Source organism: Taudactylus pleione, unplaced genomic scaffold (assembly GCF_031769625.1).
Source record: "Taudactylus pleione unplaced genomic scaffold, aTauple2 ptg000040l, whole genome shotgun sequence".
NCBI classification, from domain to species: Eukaryota; Metazoa; Chordata; class Amphibia; order Anura; family Myobatrachidae; genus Taudactylus; species Taudactylus pleione.
The window spans coordinates 28,101,742-28,124,521 of NW_028284442.1; the positions used below are offsets into that span (position 1 = coordinate 28,101,742).

General features: G+C 43.3%; 1 protein-coding gene across 1 annotated transcript in view; it reads right to left on the reverse strand.

Moving 5' to 3' along the window:
- SMG6 (SMG6 nonsense mediated mRNA decay factor) overlaps positions 1-22,780 on the reverse strand; it is a 245,408-nt gene that overhangs the window by 203,263 nt on the left and 19,365 nt on the right. The window contains exons 2-8 of the mRNA XM_088454996.1: positions 19,009-20,686; positions 7,958-8,147; positions 6,393-6,503; positions 6,192-6,298; positions 6,016-6,094; positions 3,404-3,514; positions 2,686-2,868 (exon numbers count right to left, since the gene is read on the reverse strand). Coding sequence (XP_088311122.1) covers positions 2,686-2,868; positions 3,404-3,514; positions 6,016-6,094; positions 6,192-6,298; positions 6,393-6,503; positions 7,958-8,147; positions 19,009-20,686 — 2,459 coding nt within the window. The remainder of the gene's footprint in view (positions 1-2,685; positions 2,869-3,403; positions 3,515-6,015; positions 6,095-6,191; positions 6,299-6,392; positions 6,504-7,957; positions 8,148-19,008; positions 20,687-22,780) is intronic.

The following is a 22,780-nucleotide window of genomic DNA, read 5'->3' on the forward strand; positions in this document are numbered from 1 at the left end:
CAGTATTTGGCACAGGCTATATAATGATTATTTAAATGAATGTAATTGCACTAATCATTTAAACCGTCCATCTATTTGTTTAATCTGCAGCGCTGGTATTTCTATTTTTTTATATTCTTTATTACTGTGGGGGCCGACTACCCCCCCCACACACACACACTTCCAGCTGGTTCGTGACATCGCGTCTTTTTAGATTTTTATTGTATTGTTCCCCTTTAATGTACTGCCCTCCCGTATCCACACGACCCTCGCTAAATTCTTATATTCCATTGGTCAATGCCGTTCTGTAGCTCATTACCTCTCAGCTGCCTGAACAGTTCCATCATTTTCTTCTTTACCTCGGTAAAGCTAGCTACACGCTGTCAGATTTGTTTTGATCGGGATGAGAAACTGGGCGATTTATCATCAGCAAATTGCCAACCCCAATATCTGTGCTACACATTATGCATTTTTTTATTAGAAGCTATCAATTTTCCACCACACCACACTGATGTTGTATAAGTACGCCCACAAGGAGGATGACAGTGACAGGAAAACATAGGAAATATGGGTAGATTATTGAAAAAGCACACACACTGCTCGATATCGGTAGCTGTTCGTTCTTGGCGAATCGATCGGATAATCGAAATAATGCATTAGTGGAAGTTTTCTAACCGTTTTATCGGTGAAACGCTAAAAGAATCGTTCATACACACACTATACAATCAGGCCGATCACCCGATTATTGGAAAATCGCCCCAATAATTGTATAGTGTGTAGCTAGCTTAACTGATGCAAAACGGGTTCTCTTGAGTACAGATTGACCTTTAGGGAAAAGAAAGAAGTCACATGGTGCTAGGTCTGGCGAGTATGGAGGGTGTTCTAGCACTGCAATCTGTTTCTCGGACAAAAATTGCTTCACACAGAGAGAGCTGTGTGGGCTGGTGCGTTTTCCAGATGGAGGATGAAATCATTTATCCACAACTCTGGTCTCTTCCTTTTGATTCTTTCCTGCACCATTTTTTACAACATTTTTGTAGTAATGTTGATTCACTGTTGCGCCTTCTGGTACCCAGTCTTCCACATGCTTTCTTAGTGATGGTGTATTCCAGTGCATGGACTGGCATTAGGTCTCAGGATTGTACAGGAAGATCCATGTTCCAAAAAAGATAATGACGTTCTCTAAAAAAATGTGAATCCACTTGAATTTGTTCCACAATGTCTGTACAAATTTGCTTTCGATTTTCTTTCTGCTCGGTAGGAGAAGCCATGGAACCAATTTGGCACAAATTATTGTAATATTAAGATCTTGATGCAAAACTTGTCTAACACTTCCTTTGTTGATGTTTACCATTTCTGCTATCATTCGGCTCCCAGGACGCTCAGCATCTTCACGTCCATCACTAAATCTTTTGTGCCATTCAAACACACATGCACGAGACAAACAATCTGCCCTGTAAGCCACGGTTAGCATACGGAAAGATTCGGTGGGCGTTTTGTTTAATTTAACTAAAAAGTTTAAGTTAACACGTTGCTCTACTTTTGAACTAAACATTTTCATGACGCATGGAAAAAAAAAAACTTTTTCGAATGCTGTGTGACAGCAAACTATCTGTACGAGAGGGGTGACACCTGCAAAACAGTTTTGAGATAGTCCAAGGTCAACGTTACCCCATGCTGTATGATTTATTTTTTTACGATAGAGATATATCTATATATCTCTATATACATGCATACATACATACACACACACATATACACATGTGAGCCTCACGGTAGCACAATGATTAGATTGTTGAGGTCCTAAATTCGATTCACACCACTGCACTATCTGTGTGGAGTTTGTATGTTCTCCACGTGTTTGTATGGGTTTCCTCCCACAATCTAAAAAACATACTGTTTAGTTGGCTTCTGACAAAAAAATAAACCTAGTGTTCATGTGGAAGGGAAAATAGATTGTAAGCTCCATTGGAGCAGCAATTGATGTGAAAGATTAAAATATGCTCTGATAAGTGTTGCAGAATATTTTTGTGCTACATAATTAACTTAATAAACAATCCTGTAAAGATAAAAAAAAAAAAAAACTGAATATTAAATATATTATACAATCTAAAATTGAGATTAAGAGGAGTCAAACATCGAAACAGATTCGAATATAATGACAAAGGACTCTAAATAAAAAACTAAGTGGTCAAAAAAGGAAAAAAAAAAGTTGACAAAAACATAATACTAATTGGCTGTGAGTGAAACTTAAAAAGCAGACAAATGTAAACCTATAAAGTGGAACAGTAATACCTTAATCTTGTGATAACATGACAGACCTGAATGTTTTAATGGTTCTAAAACAACAAGGTCACAGAGCTTCTAAAGAGAGAAACAGCACCACCTAGGGGCCCAAGATAAAAACTGAACTTGTATTTTCTCAAATATCTCTTATCGCACCAACGAAAACACATAGAATCCGTAAAAAGGTCACGGACAAAAGTGTTTTCGTGCAAATATAAATACTTTTTCGGGAGCAAAAAAACGGTCTAAATGAATAGCACGGAAAAAGAAAAAAGAAAAAAAAAAAAAAAACATGTTTTTCACACCTGAAAAAATATTGAGGCTGATTGAAATCCCCCCCAAAGTTTCTGTAGAAGGCATTCATATATTGGTATAGAATAGGCATCAATACTACAAAAAGTTCCTGACCAGAAGACTCACATCACTTGGGCTAAGACTTTCCAGGCCGTCGTTCCCATGAGTGTCCCTACTTGGACAGCCTCCCCTTGTTGGGTGTATCCATTTCTCCACTCTGGTATCTTCAGCAGTGTGACGGAAAGTGCTGCCTGGGACTTGATGGTTGAATCCCATTTCCTTCTTCTTCTTCTGTTCTAGTTGCTCAGCCTGAATGATAAAGGTGAGTGGAGACCCAGATCAGAGAAAGGATCAACATCAAACTAAACACACCATCGTCCCACAATTCATTCTTCAAAAACCCAGAGAACAAATGTAATGTGGCCAAGCTTGGTTTTTACAGGCAATGCATGTCATTGTGGAGGTCCACGTTTGGTCAGAAATTAAACAGCCATGTAACAGGGCTTAGCTATAGCCGATTGGTGCTATGATGGCTTATGACAACACCTGCCTAGACACTGGCCAAGTGAATTTGCATTAAAAAGAACCTGGCAGGGATACGCAAAGGAACACTAGAGTTAAAATATAGGTAAACCCAAATTGAAAAAAATCACCTTGCAACACACAAACACATTACAAGTAATAGTTTGGACACCATAACAGAATATTTGAAACTGCGTATAATCAGGGTGAAATTACTATTGGTCAGTACTGCTAATTGCTCCTTGGCAATACTCTGTTCATTTGCATAATGTGTCTTCTATCTATACAGTATCTTACATTACAGGAACGTAGGAAATCTTACCTTACGTTTGGTTTCTTCAAACAAACTCATGAGACTCTCCTTGGCAGTCAGGATGGGATTGCTGGCGGCCAGACTACGCATGTAATAATAAACTGCATCCAGTTTCCTCCTCTGCAGCAGAGACAGACATACAAAACATGCAGTTACACTTTCCTCCAAATTTCGAAGTTAAGTAAGCTGTAGGGAGTATAGCGTAATAAAAGACCTATGTACATATCCGTAAAACATGACTTCCCTGAAACACTAGAGACTTCCATATGTTTTTACTGTCCGATTCATTATGTATTGTCAAAAAGATCCTGTGTTGCACAAATCAAATGTGAGATAGGCTATGGGCAAAAGAAAAATAATAATAATATTATATATATATATATATATATATATATATATATATATATATATATATATACACATACACACACACACATATATCTATATCTCCTATAACAGTCGGAGAGGAAATGCAATGCTATGGTTTAGCAAAACTGTGGCAGGTCATGCTGAGATGTGTAGCTCCGCAGCAGCTAGAGGGCCGCACGATGAATACTCCTGCTATACACCATGTTACTGTGTCAAATCCAAGGCCAATTATCATTCAGTTACCAAGTGTACATTATTCCCGTTATGCCCCGATATATAAACTAGATATTTGGCATTATGACCAGACCTGTCAGATACTCATCACTTTTATAGGATTTACAAAGTATATAAAATTGTCTTAGGAAATAAGCAAAATGTTTCATGTCACTCAAGTCTTTTACCAGCTATCCATTAAAGATGCTCTAACAATACATCAGGCAGATCGTCAGATTAGGACACATTTATAAACAATCAGCTGTATAACTGCTAGAGTGCCTCTACTTACCACATTTATAAACAATCAGCTGTATAACTGCTAGTGTGTGCTTCTACAGATATGCCCAGCTATATCCTTGCAGCTGGCGTGGCAAATCGCGGCACGCATAGTGCAAGACGAGCACCCACGAGCGGATACAGGCACTGCGTACGCAACCGCGCCTCCATAAAAATGCATAATACGATCTGTGCGCACGTTTGTGGCGCAATCAACCACAATGTAACTGGGCGCATCTGTACCTTCCTGTCTGGAATGCCAGATAGAACAAACCAACCCAGGGACTGAGGGAAATATCCTCTTCTACTTTTGGGGAAAAAAAATTCTGATCAGAAATCTCTCCCCATCCCTGCCCTATTGCCCTGGACAAATTATGGGCCTGATTCAGACCCACTCGCGAGCGGCTGTCCGCTCGCAAGTGGGTCGATGTTATGGACTGAGCATGCGCACGACGGAGGGAGCTCCGTCGTGCGCATGCGCCAGACGCGACGAGCGAAGGAAAGTCCTTCGCTCGTTGTGTCCGATCAAAGGGGGCGTGCTGTCAATGGCGCAATCAACCACAATGTAACTGGGCGCATCTGTACCTTCCTGTCTGGAATGCCAGATAGAACAAACCAACCCAGGGACTGAGGGAAATATCCTCTTCTACTTTTGGGGAAAAAAAATTCTGATCAGAAATCTCTCCCCATCCCTGCCCTATTGCCCTGGACAAATTATGGGCCTGATTCAGACCCACTCGCGAGCGGCTGTCCGCTCGCAAGTGGGTCGATGTTATGGACTGAGCATGCGCACGACGGAGGGAGCTCCGTCGTGCGCATGCGCCAGACGCGACGAGCGAAGGAAAGTCCTTCGCTCGTTGTGTCCGATCAAAGGGGGCGTGCTGTCAATGTTGATTGACAGCACGCCCCCTTTGGTGGGCGTGCCGGGGGCGTGCCTCCCTGACGGGGGCGTTCCCACGGGAACGCCTCCCGTCAGAAGCCGGCCCACTGACATCACTAGTGATGTCAGTGGGAGTGATTTTGGCTCTGATAGAGCCAAAATCACTCCGGAGCTTGCGGTTGAAAACCTCAACCGCAGGCTCCGGCTCGCAAATTCGATGGTCGCGATGGTCTCGACCATCGCGACCATCACAATGCACGCTCGTATAGCCTGTGGGTGGTGACCCACAGCTATACGAGCGTCCAGGAGGACGCTCCATGAAAATGGAGCCCGGCCCTCATTCAGAGCGTGCGCTCTGCTCAGAGCGTACGGCTCTGAATGAGGGCCTATGTTTGCAAGAGTCACTGTTTTAAACATACACACAACCATTTAAATAAAAAGGTTCAAAATAACTAATTCAGAAAATGTGTCATTGATGCTCAAAAATTAATTTACAGTCCTGTTTGTACTTACTTAAAATGACATGCAACTTGCAATTCGCTTTCCATACTTTTACCCTTTGATTGTTGAAGACAAGTGTACTAAGATTTGCCATGATGAGTCAGTGTGTACTTGTGCATTAAGTGCTTTGTGTAGAGACCGTTAATAAAGTTTTCATGATCTAAATGAAGCATTAGCAGTGTGTTAGGCAATGTGCTCGGGCTGTCGGGGTGTAAACTCTGCAGTTACTATTGCCTGGGCGTGAGACTGGAGAGAGTCACTGGGCAATTTTATATCTGTACAAAGGTCATATATGCAGAGTGTGAAATTGATATCTTACCTCTTCAATCCTCTGTACCTACAAGAAACGCACAGTATTTTGCCACGTCTCCATAATTACCGTGTATATAGCCAGGAGCGCCAGCTGATTATAAGGTCGACCATTCTTTGGAGCGATGTGTTGTGCTTTTAGATACCAACTAAATAAAAACAATGTAAAAAATAATAATGAACATATCTCCTTTGTTTTTAACTTTTATTTTCTAAATGTAAAATTATTACAGATGAAAAGATTACCTGCGTGCTTTACCATAGTTACAGGTGTCTGCGGTCTGCTCTCTGTAGCGGGCAATGTCACCCTGGCAAATCATACAGCGCTGCGCACTGATCAAAGCAAACTTCACCTAGGCACAACAAACAGCATCGGGTGAACTTGTGCAACATGCAGTAACACAGGACACCATAGAGGAGGTAACAATAAAAGCCATTATTACGTACGGTCTTACGGAGAGGCTTGCTGCGGATCGCCATCCCGTCCATGTACTCTTCCAGCTTGAACTGATATGTTGCCTGCAGTTTCTGAAGCAAGTTATCAAAAAATGCAGAACCCTAAAGCAGAAAATGTGCAGTTTAAATCAAAACATTAAAAAAGGACCATGGCAATAAATAAAACTAAGCCTATTAAGGAGGATTAGTTTTCCTTAGGGCACGCCAACAATAAAAACATTGGGCTTAATTCAGAGTCACAATCAACTCTACTGCATCTGCGGCCTGAATGTGTGATCAGGAGAAAAGGAGCATCGCTGCAGAGCCCGACCATCACGTAGCAAAAGTAGCGCTCATTATTTTTGTACGCAACTCTGAATTATGCCCACTGTGTCCACATGTATAGATATGGGTTTGAGGGGGATGACTTTGTGCAATGTTTCAAATCTCACTGGACAATGAGAGAGATGACACCGATAACATGCAGACTTTTACAGGCAGCACATCCCACTCAGGGGATTTCCAGGTAACATTACGGTATCATGTCCTTATATTTCTCAAAGGGCTTCAGATGAGCAGGGTTGAAGCATTTTCAAAAAATTTTCAAGCCTTGTACCAAGTGGGGCGGAAAACAGAAAATAAGAACCACACACAGTCAGAAACACTTGCATTGTTCTCATGGATATGTTATCTACAGGAGACCACAACAGTCGCCACACTGGGCATGATTCGGAGATGCCAATGTTCAAGGAGTGGAGATCGAGTTTTTTTATTTTTTTATTTTGTTACTGCACGTGCGAAAAACCCTGAAAACTCATGCAGCACATGTATAACAGCCTGTACGCACAAAGGCATAGCTAAGATTGAGACGCACGGTTATCAGAAATGTCTTCGAAAAGGGTGACTGGGAGGTGACTAACGCGTGGGGATTGTCAGCCATGTTATGGGAGTGCAGCGGGCGAATCGTTTCATCGTTCACATTGGAGACCATAGTAAGATGGAAAATCTGCACCTGACACAGGGCTGGTGCAAGCCTGGATGGCGTGACTGATGGTGGTATCTAAAGACGCACCAGGTGGTATTACACGCTCAAAGTGGGCGTCTCAGACCTTGCACAGTCATACGCATAGATGTACACCAGGGAAGGCATTTGTAGCGGCATTTGAAGACAGGCAACCGCCAAAATACACAGCCGCCACTGCATCTGAGTAACCTCTGAATTAGCCCCACTGTGTTTTCAAGAAAGATCTCAAGCAGGAGAACAAGTGCAGATGGAGGGGGTCTACCAAGCAAACAAAGCCTGAAATGCATATTAAAGGAACCCTAAATCCTGGGGTTTCTATCAGCAGCTCTTAATAATATACCTCTTTACTTTGTACACAGAATGACAGACTCCTCAGCTCCGCAACAGTTTTAAAAGCAGTGTGTAATCTGTATGAAGCCACCATGCATTATTTGCTGGACACGGACCAAAAAGCTGCTAGATAGCTATATTCATAGCAACAATATTAACCATTCTAAAGTAAAATGAAATTAGAGCTGCGCACATACACCACACACAGCTCTGATCAGCTCACCTCCTCTAACACCTGTAGCAGCTTCCCGCAGATGGCCTCATTGTCAGCTGATGTCTCCTTTAAGACATGTCGGAACTTTTCAATAACTTGATAGAAGGCGTTTTTCCACAACTGCTGGTCAACGTTGTGCTGGTCACAGAATTCAATGTCAGTCAGCAGGCAATGCTCATACAGCTGGAGAAGTTCTGACCTGTACAGAGGACACAGGATAAATACATCAAGAGTGTGTTTAAATCTTCACTGTGTAGTCATCTTAGCTGCGTTGGCACATTTACTATGGACAGCAACCAACCAGCTCTACTTACGATACCCATTTGCTTCATATTATAACATTTCTGACCTATTAAGATTTATAAATTCTAGTAACTGGACAGGAGACAGATTTTATCTATCGAGTGCAGACGAGTAGAATGTTGGAGTATATGGACATGTTGTGCATGTCAGCTATTATGGTAGGCTGAATCTGATCGCACCTCCATAGACTGAGAGAAGATATCTTTCAAGCAATGCGCAAAGCCGCCGGAAGCAGAGATGATGAGTGGCCCAAGTTCGGATTTATCTTGTTGGCTATCCAAAAACCACATGATAGCAGGATAACGATAAGATTTAGGTGGGGTATGCAATATGTGAGCGAAAAGTCAGTGCTGGATTTTTTGTTCCATATCGGAGGTTTGACGGGAATAAAGTATAGCCGTATTCAATTTCAAGGCTGCGAAAACGGGACCAGGCGGAAAAGTAAGTATCATGAAAAATTCGGGAAAGCATCCAGGGACCACCCTAATGATGTCCTGACATGGGGGATCATTATGGGTACCCGCGTTTTGGCCTGCGGAAGGTATGTATGGTTTTTAAATAACTGCGGCAGGTGCTTTTCCCGACAGGGAGGAAGGGGTAAAGAAGAGCACTTAGCTTTTTTGTTTTTTTTTTACAAAAAAAACTAGGTGCATCAAATATGGGGCATATGAAATGCACCTGCCACTACCACCAGCATTCTTTAAAACACCTGCCGCATACTTGGGAACCCCTCCAGAATTTATTTCATTAGTTTTAAACTTGTGCCCCATATTTATTTATTTTTTTTGCCCCAAAATTCAACTAATTTTTTTGGGGTGTCCCGATTTTTTTTTAACACAGATCATTTGTAGGGTCCACTCCCAGGGGTGCAGACTATTTTTTTAAGCCTGCACCCCTAAACCCCAATTCTGCACTTTTTTTCGCCATGTAAAAAATGGTGAAAAGTTATCCCCGTTTTTTTACAAAGACTTTTCGCCCCAGCGAAAAGTCTTTGTAATTGAATACAGGGATAATTGAAACATGCGACTTTTTGCAGCCAAATTGAATACTGCCCTTAATTTTCAAATCCGAATTTAACAGAGCTAAAACCGAACCGCTCATCTCTAGCCAGATGTCAGTTCAGGTGGCAGCTCGCCCATAATTGAATATACCCCTAAATTAAAATATATGATCATTGTGTATAAATATATTAATAACCAACACTGAAAATTCTGTAACCGGTTCAGTTTAAGGTCTCCATAAAGGACATAAAGCCATCTATTGCAGCTGGAAGAAAAAGAATTGACTTAACTAAGATTTGTTTACCGTACGAGCCACAAAACTCTGCAATAGGCATAAACTCTAGGACACATTGAACACAAAAAAAAGACTACATACAGTGATACTTGCATCAATTCCACAAAAGACAATTAATCCAGGGCATTGATAGCAACTAGTATTTTCCCTTCCTATGGAACAAAGGGCGTTTTTCGGGATGAAAGGTTGAAGTTCATGGGCAAAGACCTTTTAAATCTAAACATTATAAGGATGTAATAGCTTTGTTTACAAGAAATACCAAGAGATTAAGGATTCATAGTATTCCTGTTACAGGGCTTTACCCAAGCTAGGTTATACAAAAAGAGGACGAAACTCCAGCAGAGGTTACTGTGTCCGGTTCAGGTGGAACTTCATGGTCCAATCTCTTTCAACATTACTAACCCAACTAAGCTTCAGTCATTGTCCTCTAAATCCCCTATTCCAGGTGTCCACTATATTGACATATGCTAATCTCCAAAACAGTAACGTCACCAAAAAATTAATTTTAAGTATTGATGGATATTTTTCTTTGTAAATACATTATCAGGGGGGGCGTGGCCAAGACGGACATGGAGCAGCTAGCACTTAGCTGAGCTCTCCAGCAGCAATATCCGCTGCCAACATCCTGACCTCTGCCCAGCGGTGCCCACTATACTTACCGTGTGGGGGAAGGTGTGCTGCCTCTGGGGAAACAGTTTGAGCCGCTTCCCGTCTTCTCCTGTCCGTCCGCGCGGCTCCGTGTGCCGTGTCCTCCTGCCTCTGCACGTGGTCCCGTCTCTGCTGCAGCTTCCTGTCCTGCCGCTGAGCTCCCTGGAGTTGGTGCTTGCCGCGTGTGCTGCTGAGGGATCCTGCAGCCGCCGGGGATATTTGCGGGGCACGTGCCTCCTCCTCCTGCCCTTCCATTGCCGGGTGCGTCCTGGGACTGTTGCTGGCCTCATCTGCCGCGGGGAGACCCTGTAGCCTGCTGGAGCTCACTGTGTATATAGTGGCAACTACAAGTGAGTGTCCGATCACCCCCTTATCTTCATCTTCCTCGGACCTCCTGAGCAGCGGTGCAGTTTAACCCTCCCCTTGCTGTGCAGCGCTGGTCATAGTGCTGTTCTGGGGCTACTCAGTGCTGTTATCTCTGGGGCTGTGAAGCTTTATCCTGTGTGCCTGGTAGCGGTCATTTTCTTCCTCAGTTAACCCATTGACTGCCTGCCTGCAGTAGCTCTCTATATCCCTAGTCTGTGTTGTCCTTCAGCTATGGGGAAAACAAACCATACATTAGCTGCTGCTAAACTGGAGCGCTTCTCTCGTAACCCTGTGTCTAATACTCCACAGAAGGAAAATCCTGTGGAAACGCCCAATCAATCACCCCCTTTAAATACAGCTCCTCCTGCTGCGCAGGCCCAGGAGATCACCTTACAGCAGGTGTTGGATGCTGTAACTATCAGTGAGAAGCGCTTAGCGGATCAGATTGGCTCTGTACAGTCTGATCTGACTGTTATTCATCAAGATTTACAGCGTGTTCGCGAGAGGGTTGGAAAGAGACACGCATTTCCACCTTGGAAGATTCGTTCTCCCCGCTTAAAGTACGAGTTAATACCTTGGATTCTCAAATGTTGGCCATGCAACGTAAATTGTCAGATATGGAAGGGCGATTACGTCGCAACAATGTTCGCTTCGTAGGATTGCCGATAAAGGAGGAGGGAAATACTCCTGAAGAATTCCTAGAAAAATGGCTCCTGGAAGTTTTTTGTCGCGATGCTTTTACTTCTCACTTTGCGGTGGAACGGGCTCATCGTGTCCCTACTAGGGCACCGCCACCTGAAGCACCTGCCCGCACGTTTATAGCCAAATTCTTACACTACCAAGATCGGGACTCAGTACTCAGACTAGTTTGTGTCAAAGGTCCTATGGAAAGGAATGGCTGTTGTGTCTCGGTATTCCCTGATTTTTCTATTGATGTGCAAAAGGACAGAGCTCAATTTATGCCAATTAAGAGACGCCTGTGTGAACTGAATCTCCCATATGCAATGTTATTCCCATCCAAGCTAAGAATCATTGCTGACGGGGAAACAAAGTTCTTTATGTCTACAAAAGAGGCTGCTCTATGGCTAGATCGTTACAGGCCCTGTCGCAGACAGGAGGCTGAAGATTAAGTCAGCTAGATCATAATTTGCCTTGAACTCATGTAACTATGCTTAATTTCTGGTTACTGACTGTTCTCATATAGGCTGGGCGCTTATGGCTTGATGTGATCTTCAAGTTATTTTTTATTTGTTGACCATAAGACTGATAGCATTACGAGATCACTATATTGATATTCATATCATTACTGACTGCAAATAACGACTATTTTTTATCTGTCGGTTTATTGCATTGTACTCTGATTGCGCTATATAAATCTATGTCACCTTTCTACTGTATGTACTATGTTTGGGTTTATGCACCTTCCCCCTGCTATTGTATGTTTTTTGGGTTTTTTTTGCAGGGGCATCGAGGGCATTATTGGCTGGAGAGCTCCCTCATGTCTAGGGGTCATCTAAATTCTTTGCTCCGTACTCTGTAGGGGGGTTGCTGTATCGGGATTGTTGTTAGGAATTATAGTTAGGGATTTAGGTATGCCAAAGTTGGGGTTAGGTATACGGGGAGGGAATAAGGGTAGGGGTTTTTCTTTCGTTTTTTTTTGTGTTTTTCAATAGATGTTCCTATAGAGATATCATATCAATTTTTTTTGTATCGCAATTATTTTTTGCTTTCTTCTATGCATATACCATTGTATATTTAATTTGTCTATTTGTTTGTCTTGCACACTTTAATGCTATTTTGCAGGTTATCCGCTGTCTATTGTTGCTAGTATCTGGTACTAATCTGGGATGATGGCTACTCCATTGAGAATTGTATCTTGGAATGTCCGAGGGCTTAACGATAAAATGAAAAGATCCTTAGTCCTCCGGCAGCTCCGACAATATGGTTCTGACATTGCATGCCTCACTGAAACACATTTGCTGGGGGGTAGGTTAATGTCACTCAAAAAACCATGGGTTGGCTGGGCTTACCATACCTCGCACACTTCATCATCTAGGGGTGTTTCAATCCTTATACTCAGATCACTTGGTTTTGAGTTGGTTTCCCTGCAAAGTGACACTTGGGGACGGTATGTTTTTTTACAATGTCGAATAAATGCTGCCCCCATTCTTTTATTGGCTATATATATCCCACCCCCGTACTCATCTGAGGTTATGAAAAAAGCAGCAGAATTTATGGCTAGATTTCCAGATACACCTGTAATTTGTGTGGGGGACTTTAATAACGTGATGGATCCTGTTCTTGATAGGCGGAGCAATGCCTCTGGTTCCTCTTCCTCCAGTAGTGGTTGCTTTGGGGCCCTTGTGGCAGAGCTGGGCTTGGTGGATGCTTGGAGGACGAGACATCCTACGGAGAAACAATATTCCTGTTTTTCACGTAGCTTTCATTCGTTCTCCAGGATTAACCTTGCCCTGATCTCCCCCAATCTGTTGCTTCGTAAACAACTGACTGAAGTTTAGGCAAGAGGGATTTCAGATCACTCCCCATTAGTACTTGGGTTGGACCTGATTGGTCAATGCGGGCATTCCTTTTGGAAGCTCAACCCCTTTTGGTTAACTCGTATGGGAGCGGGGTCGGAACTAGAGGCTACATGGGGTGAATTCTTCTCTAATAATCATGGCTCGGCTTCCACTACGGTAGTTTGGGATGCCTTTAAATCCTTCTTAAGGGGTACCCTGATTAGACGTGTGTCTGAATTAAAATCTTCCTACAAGCACCATGAAAAAGAGTTGGAATCCTCCTGCAGGGCTTTGGAAGCAGCTTATCTGTCTGATGGGCAGGACTCTTCCAAACTTGCCTGGCTTGCCACGCAGAAGGAGTGGAGTGACTTACTATTGGCTACGACTCAGTAAAGGCTGCTGTTTGCAGCACATTCCCACTATGCCTTGGCTGACAGGCCAGGAGGTTACCTTGCTAATCTGGCACGTGCAGAGAGGTCCCCTGTAGCTGTGGTTGAAGTTCTTGATTCTGCTGGGGTGGCCCAGATACAGACCCCAGATATTGCTGCAGTTTTTGTACAATTTTATGGGGCTTTGTATACTTCTAGACTGACCTGCACGTTAAACGATGTGCAATCCTATCTCGCAGGAATATTATTGCCCACTTTGACGGCGGAGGACAGGGATTACTTGGACTCTCCCCTGACTCGGGAGGAGGTAGATGAGGCTTTGCGTTCATTCCCTGGTGGTAAGGCACCCGGGTTAGATGGAGTTCCGATAGAGCTGTACAAGAAGCATAGTCAGTTTTATGTCCCTCGTCTCCTTGACTTGTTTAACCAGCTGTATGAGGGCACTGCTCTCCCACAATCTATGTCAGAGGCCCTTATTGTGGTCTTGCCTAAGGCGGGGAAGGATCCGAGGCTTTCTGACTCTTACCGACCCATATCCCTTCTCCCTACAGATGTTAAAATTTTAGCTAAATTATTGGCCATTCGATTAAGTAGGGTGATTTTATCTGTTGTCCACCCAGGCCAGACGGGGTTTATGCCCGGCAAGTCCACATCCATTAATTTACGTCGCCTTTTCACTCATTTGCAGGTCTCTCGTGGGCAAGGGTCCTCCTCGGTTGTTGTCTCGCTGGATGCGGCAAAGGCTTTCGATTCTGTCGAGTGGCCCTTCCTATGGGAGACCATGCGCTGCTTTGGGATTGGCCCTGGGTTTATAAAATGGGTTCAGCTCCTATATTCAGCCCCAACAGCTAGGGTGTCAATCAATGGTTTTATATCCTCTTCCTTTCCTTTATCGCGTGTAACAAGACAGGGATGCCCTTTGTCTCCCGCCCTGTTTGCTATAACAATTGAGCCTTTGGCTTGTCTCATTCGGGCACATAGGAGTATCGGGGGATTGGAGCTGGGGGCCAGAACAGACAAAGTGGCGTTGTACGCTGACGATATGTTGCTCTTTGTTTCTGACTATTCCAGCTCCGTGCCTCATGTTCTTGATCTCATTACTCAGTTTGGTAGTTTCTCGGGACTTACAATAAATTGGGATAAATCTTGTATTCTCCCCCTTGGAGGACCATGCCCTGTGAGTGCGAGTGTTTCACTTCCGTTGAAGTGGGTCAATACCTTTAAATATCATGGTATTTGGATATCTAATGCTCCCCGAGATTATGTGACGTTAAATATGGTGCCCCAGGTAGACTATTTACGGGCTCGGGCAAAGACATGGAGCAAACTTCCGCTCTCACTCACCGGGCGTGTCAACTTAATTAAAATGGTGCTACAACCTAAACTGTTATATGTACTCCATAACTCTGCGATCTATCTTCCCCAAAAAATTTTCCAACAAATAAACAGTTTGGTCTCCTCTCTGGTCTGGGCGGATCGCAGATCTCGCATAAAATTGGATGTGCTCACTAAGCCTCGTTCACAGGGGGGTCTGGCACTTCCCCACTTCCGCATGTATTATTTTGCATCTCAACTGGCGCATTTGTGGCATTGGATAAATTACACTGACCCTTAGGCCCTGCATGCCGTTATGGTCTCCCAGGTTGCTCCAGGTCATACTCCTTTGCAGGCACTACTTAGTGGTAATATATCTAACACTATGTTACCTATACTTAACAAAGCTGTCAGAATATGGGACTCTGTCTCAAAACTTCTGCAGACACAGGGCTTAGATCCGGCTACTGCATTATGGTGCTCTCGAGCTTTGCCTGAACTTTTGGCGTTGCAGACTAGGGGGATTTGGGGCAGGTGGGGAGTCGTCTCCTTGGGACAGCTATATAATGCAGGTGTACTTAAATCCTTTAGTCAGTTACAAATTGAAATTGGCCTCCCACAGTCACATTTCTTTAGATACCTGCAACTTAGACATGCGCTAGCGACCCAATTCCCCGATGCTCCCCCAAACATTCAAGATTCCCCTGTCAAAAAATTCTTATCTATAGGCGGACCTCGACGTTTTGTTTCTCATGCCTACTCCTTTGTAATGCAGGCTCACCACCATGATGATCTGCCAGCTCTCAGAGCTAAATGGGAGGTTAATCTGGGTGCAATACGGGACGATTCATGGCAGGGTGCATTGGGATGTCGGCGATTAGCTACCACCTCAATTCGTTTCCAACAAATCCAGCTATTCCTATTGCATCAGGTTTATTTAACCCCTGATCGTCTGTTTAGGTTTGGTGGTCGTTCAGATTCAAATTGCCCTAAATGTAGTGCCACATCGGCCAACTTTTGGCATTTGATCTGGGATTGTCCTCAGATTATGTCATTCTGGGAAAAAATACTCGGGGTAATCTCCTCTACAGGAGTTCCGCGGGCTGTTCTTGCTCCTATTGTATGTACGCTTGGAATTCTAGAAGACCATTTGCTTGATGTACACACTCATCAGTATATACTGAATGTTTGCATGTTGGCCAAAGTTTGCATTGCCCGCTCCTGGACGGCCTCCACAGGGCCGGAATATTATGATTGGTTATCCTTAGTCTCTAAAGAAAAAAGGATCTCAGACTGCACACTCTGGACATATATATATAATTGGAGGTGCTACCTGTGGAGACCATTGATATATACACAAAGAAGAAATACAAGTGCACAACTCCAAATTAACTGATTATATATAAATAAATACATTTTACAGTAAATACAATAGAGGTTTTTGGCATGATCTTGGCCAAGATTATGGGCCTGCCCACCATATCCGGGTAACCTCCTGTCGGGCGGGTCCCTAACATACTAGGGTTCAAATCCAGAGCGCAGGACACCCCCAAACTAGCCCAGGCAAACCACCCCAAAGCACCGCTCTAATAAGAAAAGTGAAGTGTAAAAGAAAATATATATATATATATATATATATATATATGTATTTAACTTTTTTATTTTTATTCTTTATATGCGGCCAGCGGCTGCTCCTAACTATTTCTTTTACACTTGACTTTTCTTATTAGAGCGGTGCTTTGGGGTGGTTTGGCTGGGCTAGTTTGGGGGTGTCCTGCGCTCTGGATTTGAACCCTAGTATGTTAGGGACCTGCCCGACAAGAGTTTACCCGGATATGGTGGGCAGGCCCATAATTTATCCTTAGTCTCTGCCACCATTGCACATGAAAAATAATCTAAATTTGAAGACATATGGGCCAAATGGCTTAATTCTGCTCATGCTCAGACCGCACATCACCGGCTCTCTGTCTCCAATTCTTCATTTAGTGCTGTTATGTAATAGTACCAATGGGGGAAATAATGCTACACAATCACTAATTGGTGTGTGCGAGAAGGGAAAGAAAAAATATATATATATATGACAATTGTTGTATATAAGTGTTATATGCTAGTCTGTCTGCTCATTGTAATGTGACATCAATGATATGCTAGTTCTACATCCTTTTATTTTGTTTTCTGTTTGCCTATTTGTTGATGTCTTCTTTTTTGAAAATTAATTAAAAAAAAGCACTTAATTAAAAAAAAAAAAAAAATACATTATCAGGATTTATCAGGTGTGGTATATTATTAGACTTGTCATCTAGTGGTGACTTGTCTGGTCCGGCAGAGATGTCCTGATGGCTTCTGGGGCTTCCAGTAGTGAGTATTGCTGGCACTAACCCTCCCCCCTGGTGCCTATCCCTTACCTCCTGTAGCCTAACTTACCCTCCAGTCTCTGCAGAACGTCGACATTTCACAGATGACTATATCATAACAGTTGAATTGTAAATGTCACCATTATGACAACATCACAATTTATCAGGTAACACAGTCTGCTTATTAAATAGCTTCTTCTACTTGCAATAGCTAAATCAAATTAAAAAACAGATTAAAATGCACTTGTATAACTTTTTGATTGGCGACGAACATTACTACTCTGTTCGTTTAGAGGACATGCTCCTCCAACTAACTGTATGGCTTGCACTCCCTTCCAGTCCCCCTCCTCACATCACAGCACTTCCTCTGTCATGTAGAGTCCTGCCGTCAATGACCAAGGTTTCAGGCTTTCCACACCATCAGCACAATGCTCCTTAAATGACTGGAGCTGCTGTGAACTTTCAGAGGATTGTCTACAGGTTGTTTATCCTCATTTAATTTTAAAATGGAGGACAACCTAGACCGCAGGAGATGCAGACTGAAATCAGCAACGTTTTCAGACCCTAGTCCAGTGGTTCCCAAACTGTGCGTCGCGGCACCCTGGGGTGCCTCCAGGTTGGTGGTCCAGCACCAAATCAAAGTCTTTATGGTCAATGTAATGTAAAGATGTGGACAAACAGAAGCGCAAACCTGTCCCCAATTTACGTCACATTACTACTTTACTACATTTTATTTCTGAATTTCACAACAACAAACTTTTGGCTCAGGGGTGCCGTGAAAATATTGCTGATACTCTGGGGCACCGTGATTTTAAAAAGTTTGGAAACCTCTGCTCTAGTCAAATGCACCTTAGAAAGCTGACCAAACAGCAAGCCTTGTCATGAGATGCCAACACCACCTCTTGTAAGGCTGTGACACCAATAGCATAAATAAGCCAAACAGCAGAAGAAGGCCTGAACATAAATATAGCTACATTTAATTTTATGGGATTCCCACAAAATGTAAAACATTTAAAAAAAAAAAAAAAAAGGAGGGAGCAACCCACAGGTGAACTAATATCAAATGACCAGACAGAACGTAGAGCAGCGGGGTACATACTGCCATATAGCTTACAGCACTAGGCGGCATTATCACAGGAGCAAAACATTGGTATCTAGGAAATTAAAAGCACTGGCTGGGGAAAAAGGGTCAATACATAGTTGCACGCATGCCGGCTGCAACTGCACTCACGCTGCGTGAATGGAACTAAAAGCAGATATTCGTCATATACCAAGCTGCAAACATCAATGTGACGCTGCCGCCGCTATCCAACCCCTATTACCGCCGCTAATTTGTGTGAGCGCTGTACCAGATGCACATGCTCAGCTCAACCAAGTCCACAATTCTAATTACACGCCAAAACTCAACTTAAGTCTATGTGCAGACGCCCTGTAGTCACCTAGTTCTGACCCTTCAGCCGCAAATTGGGAAATGTGACAGTTGCAGACGCCTGCACCTGAAACAAAAACACTGACTGGTTAAGATTTAACAATGCACTTTACCTTCCTCCTCTGTGTATTATACAATGCTCCCTCTTTATACAGCTAGCTTAAATATATGAAAAAACTTTGATTATTACAAGCCTTCTTATGATGACCGCTGAATATAGAGGAATACATTTTAATCCACCATGTGGCACATAGTATACATGGCAATGAGCAAGCTAGCTACTGTAATGAAGGTGGAATGAAAAGGGAACTAAAAAAAAAAAAAGGGATTGTTCTATGAAATATATAATAGAATTGTTAAAAAAATCAGGTCGATTGTATAAAAATAAAAACTATTTTTTTATAAATTTGTATCCCTTGAAAGAAATGGAGAGCGTTCTCACCTTAGCAAAGCCATTTTGCCCAGACCCTCTGCGCTGATTGCATCCCGGGATAGGAGATTGCTCAGCTGTAGCTCCTGGTTATCCGCCAGTCTCAGAAGACGGCTTAGTTCTTGCTGCTGCAGTGTCCTCACTTGAAGCTCAAGTTCCTCAGGAGTTACAGGGCTGCCAGAGAACGAGCCTGACCCGTACTGTCCAGGTTGAGCTGGATATGCAGGATAGAATGTACCAGGATATATGCCGTTGCTGGGACTTACAGAATATGGCACAGAAAACCCACCGTACGGATATGGTGGACGTGCATAGTAATATGGATTATCAGAGTTCTGGAATTTGTAGTAAGAGGTCTGAGGCACAGACTGGTAGTTGTCACTCTGTGAAGGTGGTGTAGACTCATCATCGGTATCTAGAAAATGAAGCTGAGGGCTCTGTTTTTTTAGAGCAGGCTTCTGCTCAGGGTTATTTGGATCCCACAGACGACGATTAGCTCCACCACGGCCGCGGACAGCTTTGCTGCCAGTAGTAGAAAGGGGCTTTGTGTTGCTTGATTCGTGTGTTGCATTAGTGCTGGATGATAGGTCTGTGTTAGCAGGAAGAATAAGTATCCCCCTACCTCTGCCCCTGGGTCCAGTAGACTTCTCTCTTAATTCCTCCTTCTCAATGTCCGTGCTGCGCTTGTGAATGAGTCTCTCCCCACGCCTCCTGGTCCTCTTCTCATCAGTCACTGGCTGGTTTGCAGATTCACGTTGGAAACTCACTTCACGATTATCTTTAAGGTTTGATCTCTTGATGCCATCTGCACCAGGTAGGCAGCCTTTGTCAGCGGATCCCTGTTTCTTTTTCCACTGGTTTCTGTTGGAGAGCAATCCATCCAACCATTCACTGCAATCTTCCTCAAAAGAGTCTGTAGAAGAGAGAGACAACTGCTTCTTTGTTCGCACTTTTTCTTTCCGATCTCCAACGGTCTTGCCTTTATCTTGTCGCCTCTTGTTCCCTTCTGCTAAAATGGCCTCTTCACTACTATTGTTGCTCCCTGCAGAACTGGTGCTGCAATTTCGTGTGCGAGTTCTTCGTTTGTCTGAATGGGAATATCGTTTGGTGGAGCAAGGCTTTCTCTCATCTTTCCCTTGTCTGGAGGAGAGCATCTCTTCTCCAGTCTTGTGGCTTCTGTCTCTCTCCGACCTCTTCCATTTGTCAGGCTTGGTCGTCTTAGACAATTCTTCTGGGTGAGGGGAGTTATTGGTGCCTGGCTTTTCAATATCTTCATGTAATATTTTCAGCTGCTCGGTTTTCCTTGCTAGGTCATCTTCTGTAATTTCACTCAATTCTTTCACAGCCACCTGCAGCCTTCTTCCTGGTTGATAAATCAGTCGGTCCGGTTTTTTGGCTCTTTTGATGATCTTTCGATCTTGAGTTTCTGGGGTAAGAGATAATGGACCATCCAGCTCCAGGTCTTCCTCCTCTTGGATGTGATCTCCAGAGATTGTAGCTGGGCCTTTCCCGTTTACTGAAGACTCACAGTCATTTGCTTTCTCGTATCGATATTCCTCATTATTATTACTGCCAGAAACATCAAGCTTAGACTTGTTTCTCAACCTGGACAGACCAGGTTTATAGATTTCAATATCTGGACGTCTGTTATCCTTCCTCTGTCTGGGTTCCTTCATCTCCCCAACGGTATCTAGAAAAAAAAATACATTAATGAGATAGGGTGAATAAACAAAGCAAAATATTTAATAGGTCACAACAATCTTTAAAATACTTGAATCACACAATTAAAATTATAAACCTATATCTTGTCTGTTACAAAAAATGGTTGAAAGGACACAAACAATTATTTTCAGTTGATGTCGAAAACAGATTACTAAACTAGAGAAGTTTTATTTTCCAATACTTCAGATGATTACTAGAAAAACACTGAATAAAGCCAGTCACAAAACAAAGTAAGCATTCTGATGCAATTCATAAGCACCCACAAACACAAGTGATCAGACAGAAAATTATTTATGCAGTGTTTATTTTGTTAGGCACTGTTCATTTTATTCTTACATGTGTTATTTACATGTATTGCTTATCGCACATGGTAACCGCTATAGTGCGCCCAACCTGGCTGCCTAGGCCGGTAACTCTTGTTTAGAATGAGCAATGCATAGGTTCATTCTGCTGACAGTATGTGTCATCTCTTTCAGGCATTGCTTATTCTGCCCAGTGTAATCCTACGTAGTGCGCCTAAAATGGATCCTCCATGGGTAGGCTGAATGTTACTTGGAACTGATGACCCAAAACAGCTGCTTCACTTGAATCCTTTGTGGATAGGATGAATGTTACTTGAAACCGATGACCCATAATAGCTGCCGCAAATTTGTATTACACACATAGAGGAATTCAATAGTTCTGTGCGCACCTATAAGTAATGGGTGCCCGACGGAGCAATTCAAGTGTGCCGTGGGCGCCCATTAATTAACATGCTTGTCGACTAACCCACTTATCGCTCTAACCCGTTGTTTGGGCGTACACAAAATCCGGACTTATTCTTGGATTTCTGCTCGCCACCCGATCAGAGCAACAATTTAATTTTTCCGTCAGGTACCCATTATTCAGGTGTTCAAAAAACAAATTTAATTCCTCCAATGGTCTCTCTTTTCTATTTTATGAAAATCTAAACATCTGTATTATGTTCATACTATGTGCAAAGCACTTCGATGCCTATTGGAGAAAAGCGTAGCATTCCCGCTAGGTTGTTTCCTTGTCTTTCTCAATAGCAACAAGGAAATCTCAACAAGGGATTTAAGATTGGTGCCAAAATACTGATGTCTATCCTAGTCCCGAAGCCGGAACACTGAAGGACACCAGCCTGAACGAGGCAAATCCGGGGCGCCTTTAGCGTTAACCGTGCGGAGAGGGGGTGTTAGGTTTAGGGAGCGTAGCTGGGTTAGGTATCCCTAGGGGGGAGGGGTCAGGGCTAGGCAACCCCAGAGAGAGGTTAGAGTTAGGCAACCCCCTGGGGGGGTTAGATTCAGGTTGCGGTAAGGTGGGGTAAGGGGTAGGCACCCCCGGTGGGAGGGGTAGGGTACTTACCTGCCCTGTCGGGATCTTCGCCCTTCAAGCTGCCGCAGTCGGGATATGAACCGGCGGCTATTCAGCCACCAGGGATTTCATATCCGTTCCCTTTTTAACAAATGGCTGATTGACAGCACAAGGTTAGAGCATGGCATGCTATTATGGGCTCACTAGTGACACCGTTAACCTTCCTAGATGGACACACAAATTAAATAGGAATGCATGATTCATTTTCTTGTTCGCTGCTCTTCCCAACCAACCTTATTATTTACAGTAACATTCTCTTCCTAGTTACTGATATAAAAGACTATGGTGTAGATGTACTAAGCCTTATAGAGAGATCCATTATCAACCAATCAACTCCTGTCACTTTACAGGCCGTGTCTGAAAACTGACCGTTAGGTTGGTACTTTATCTCCATCCACTTTCTCCCTCTCCAAGGCTCAGTACATCTACCCCTATGAATTACAATGTGTGGTGAAGGCAACAATTAGCAGAAATGACTTCTTCACATAACGGTTTCCGATGTCAGACTCCACAAGCTGACTTCCTCCATCGTTTCTGGTCCTGCCCATTACTACTTCAATTTTGTCTCTCATTCCAATTTTCCTTAGATAATTTAGTAAATTATATCCCATTAACAACAGAATGGGCTGTATTTGGGATGGTACCGTCCACACAAAAGACGGCAAGGGGATGCAAAAAGCAACGGCGA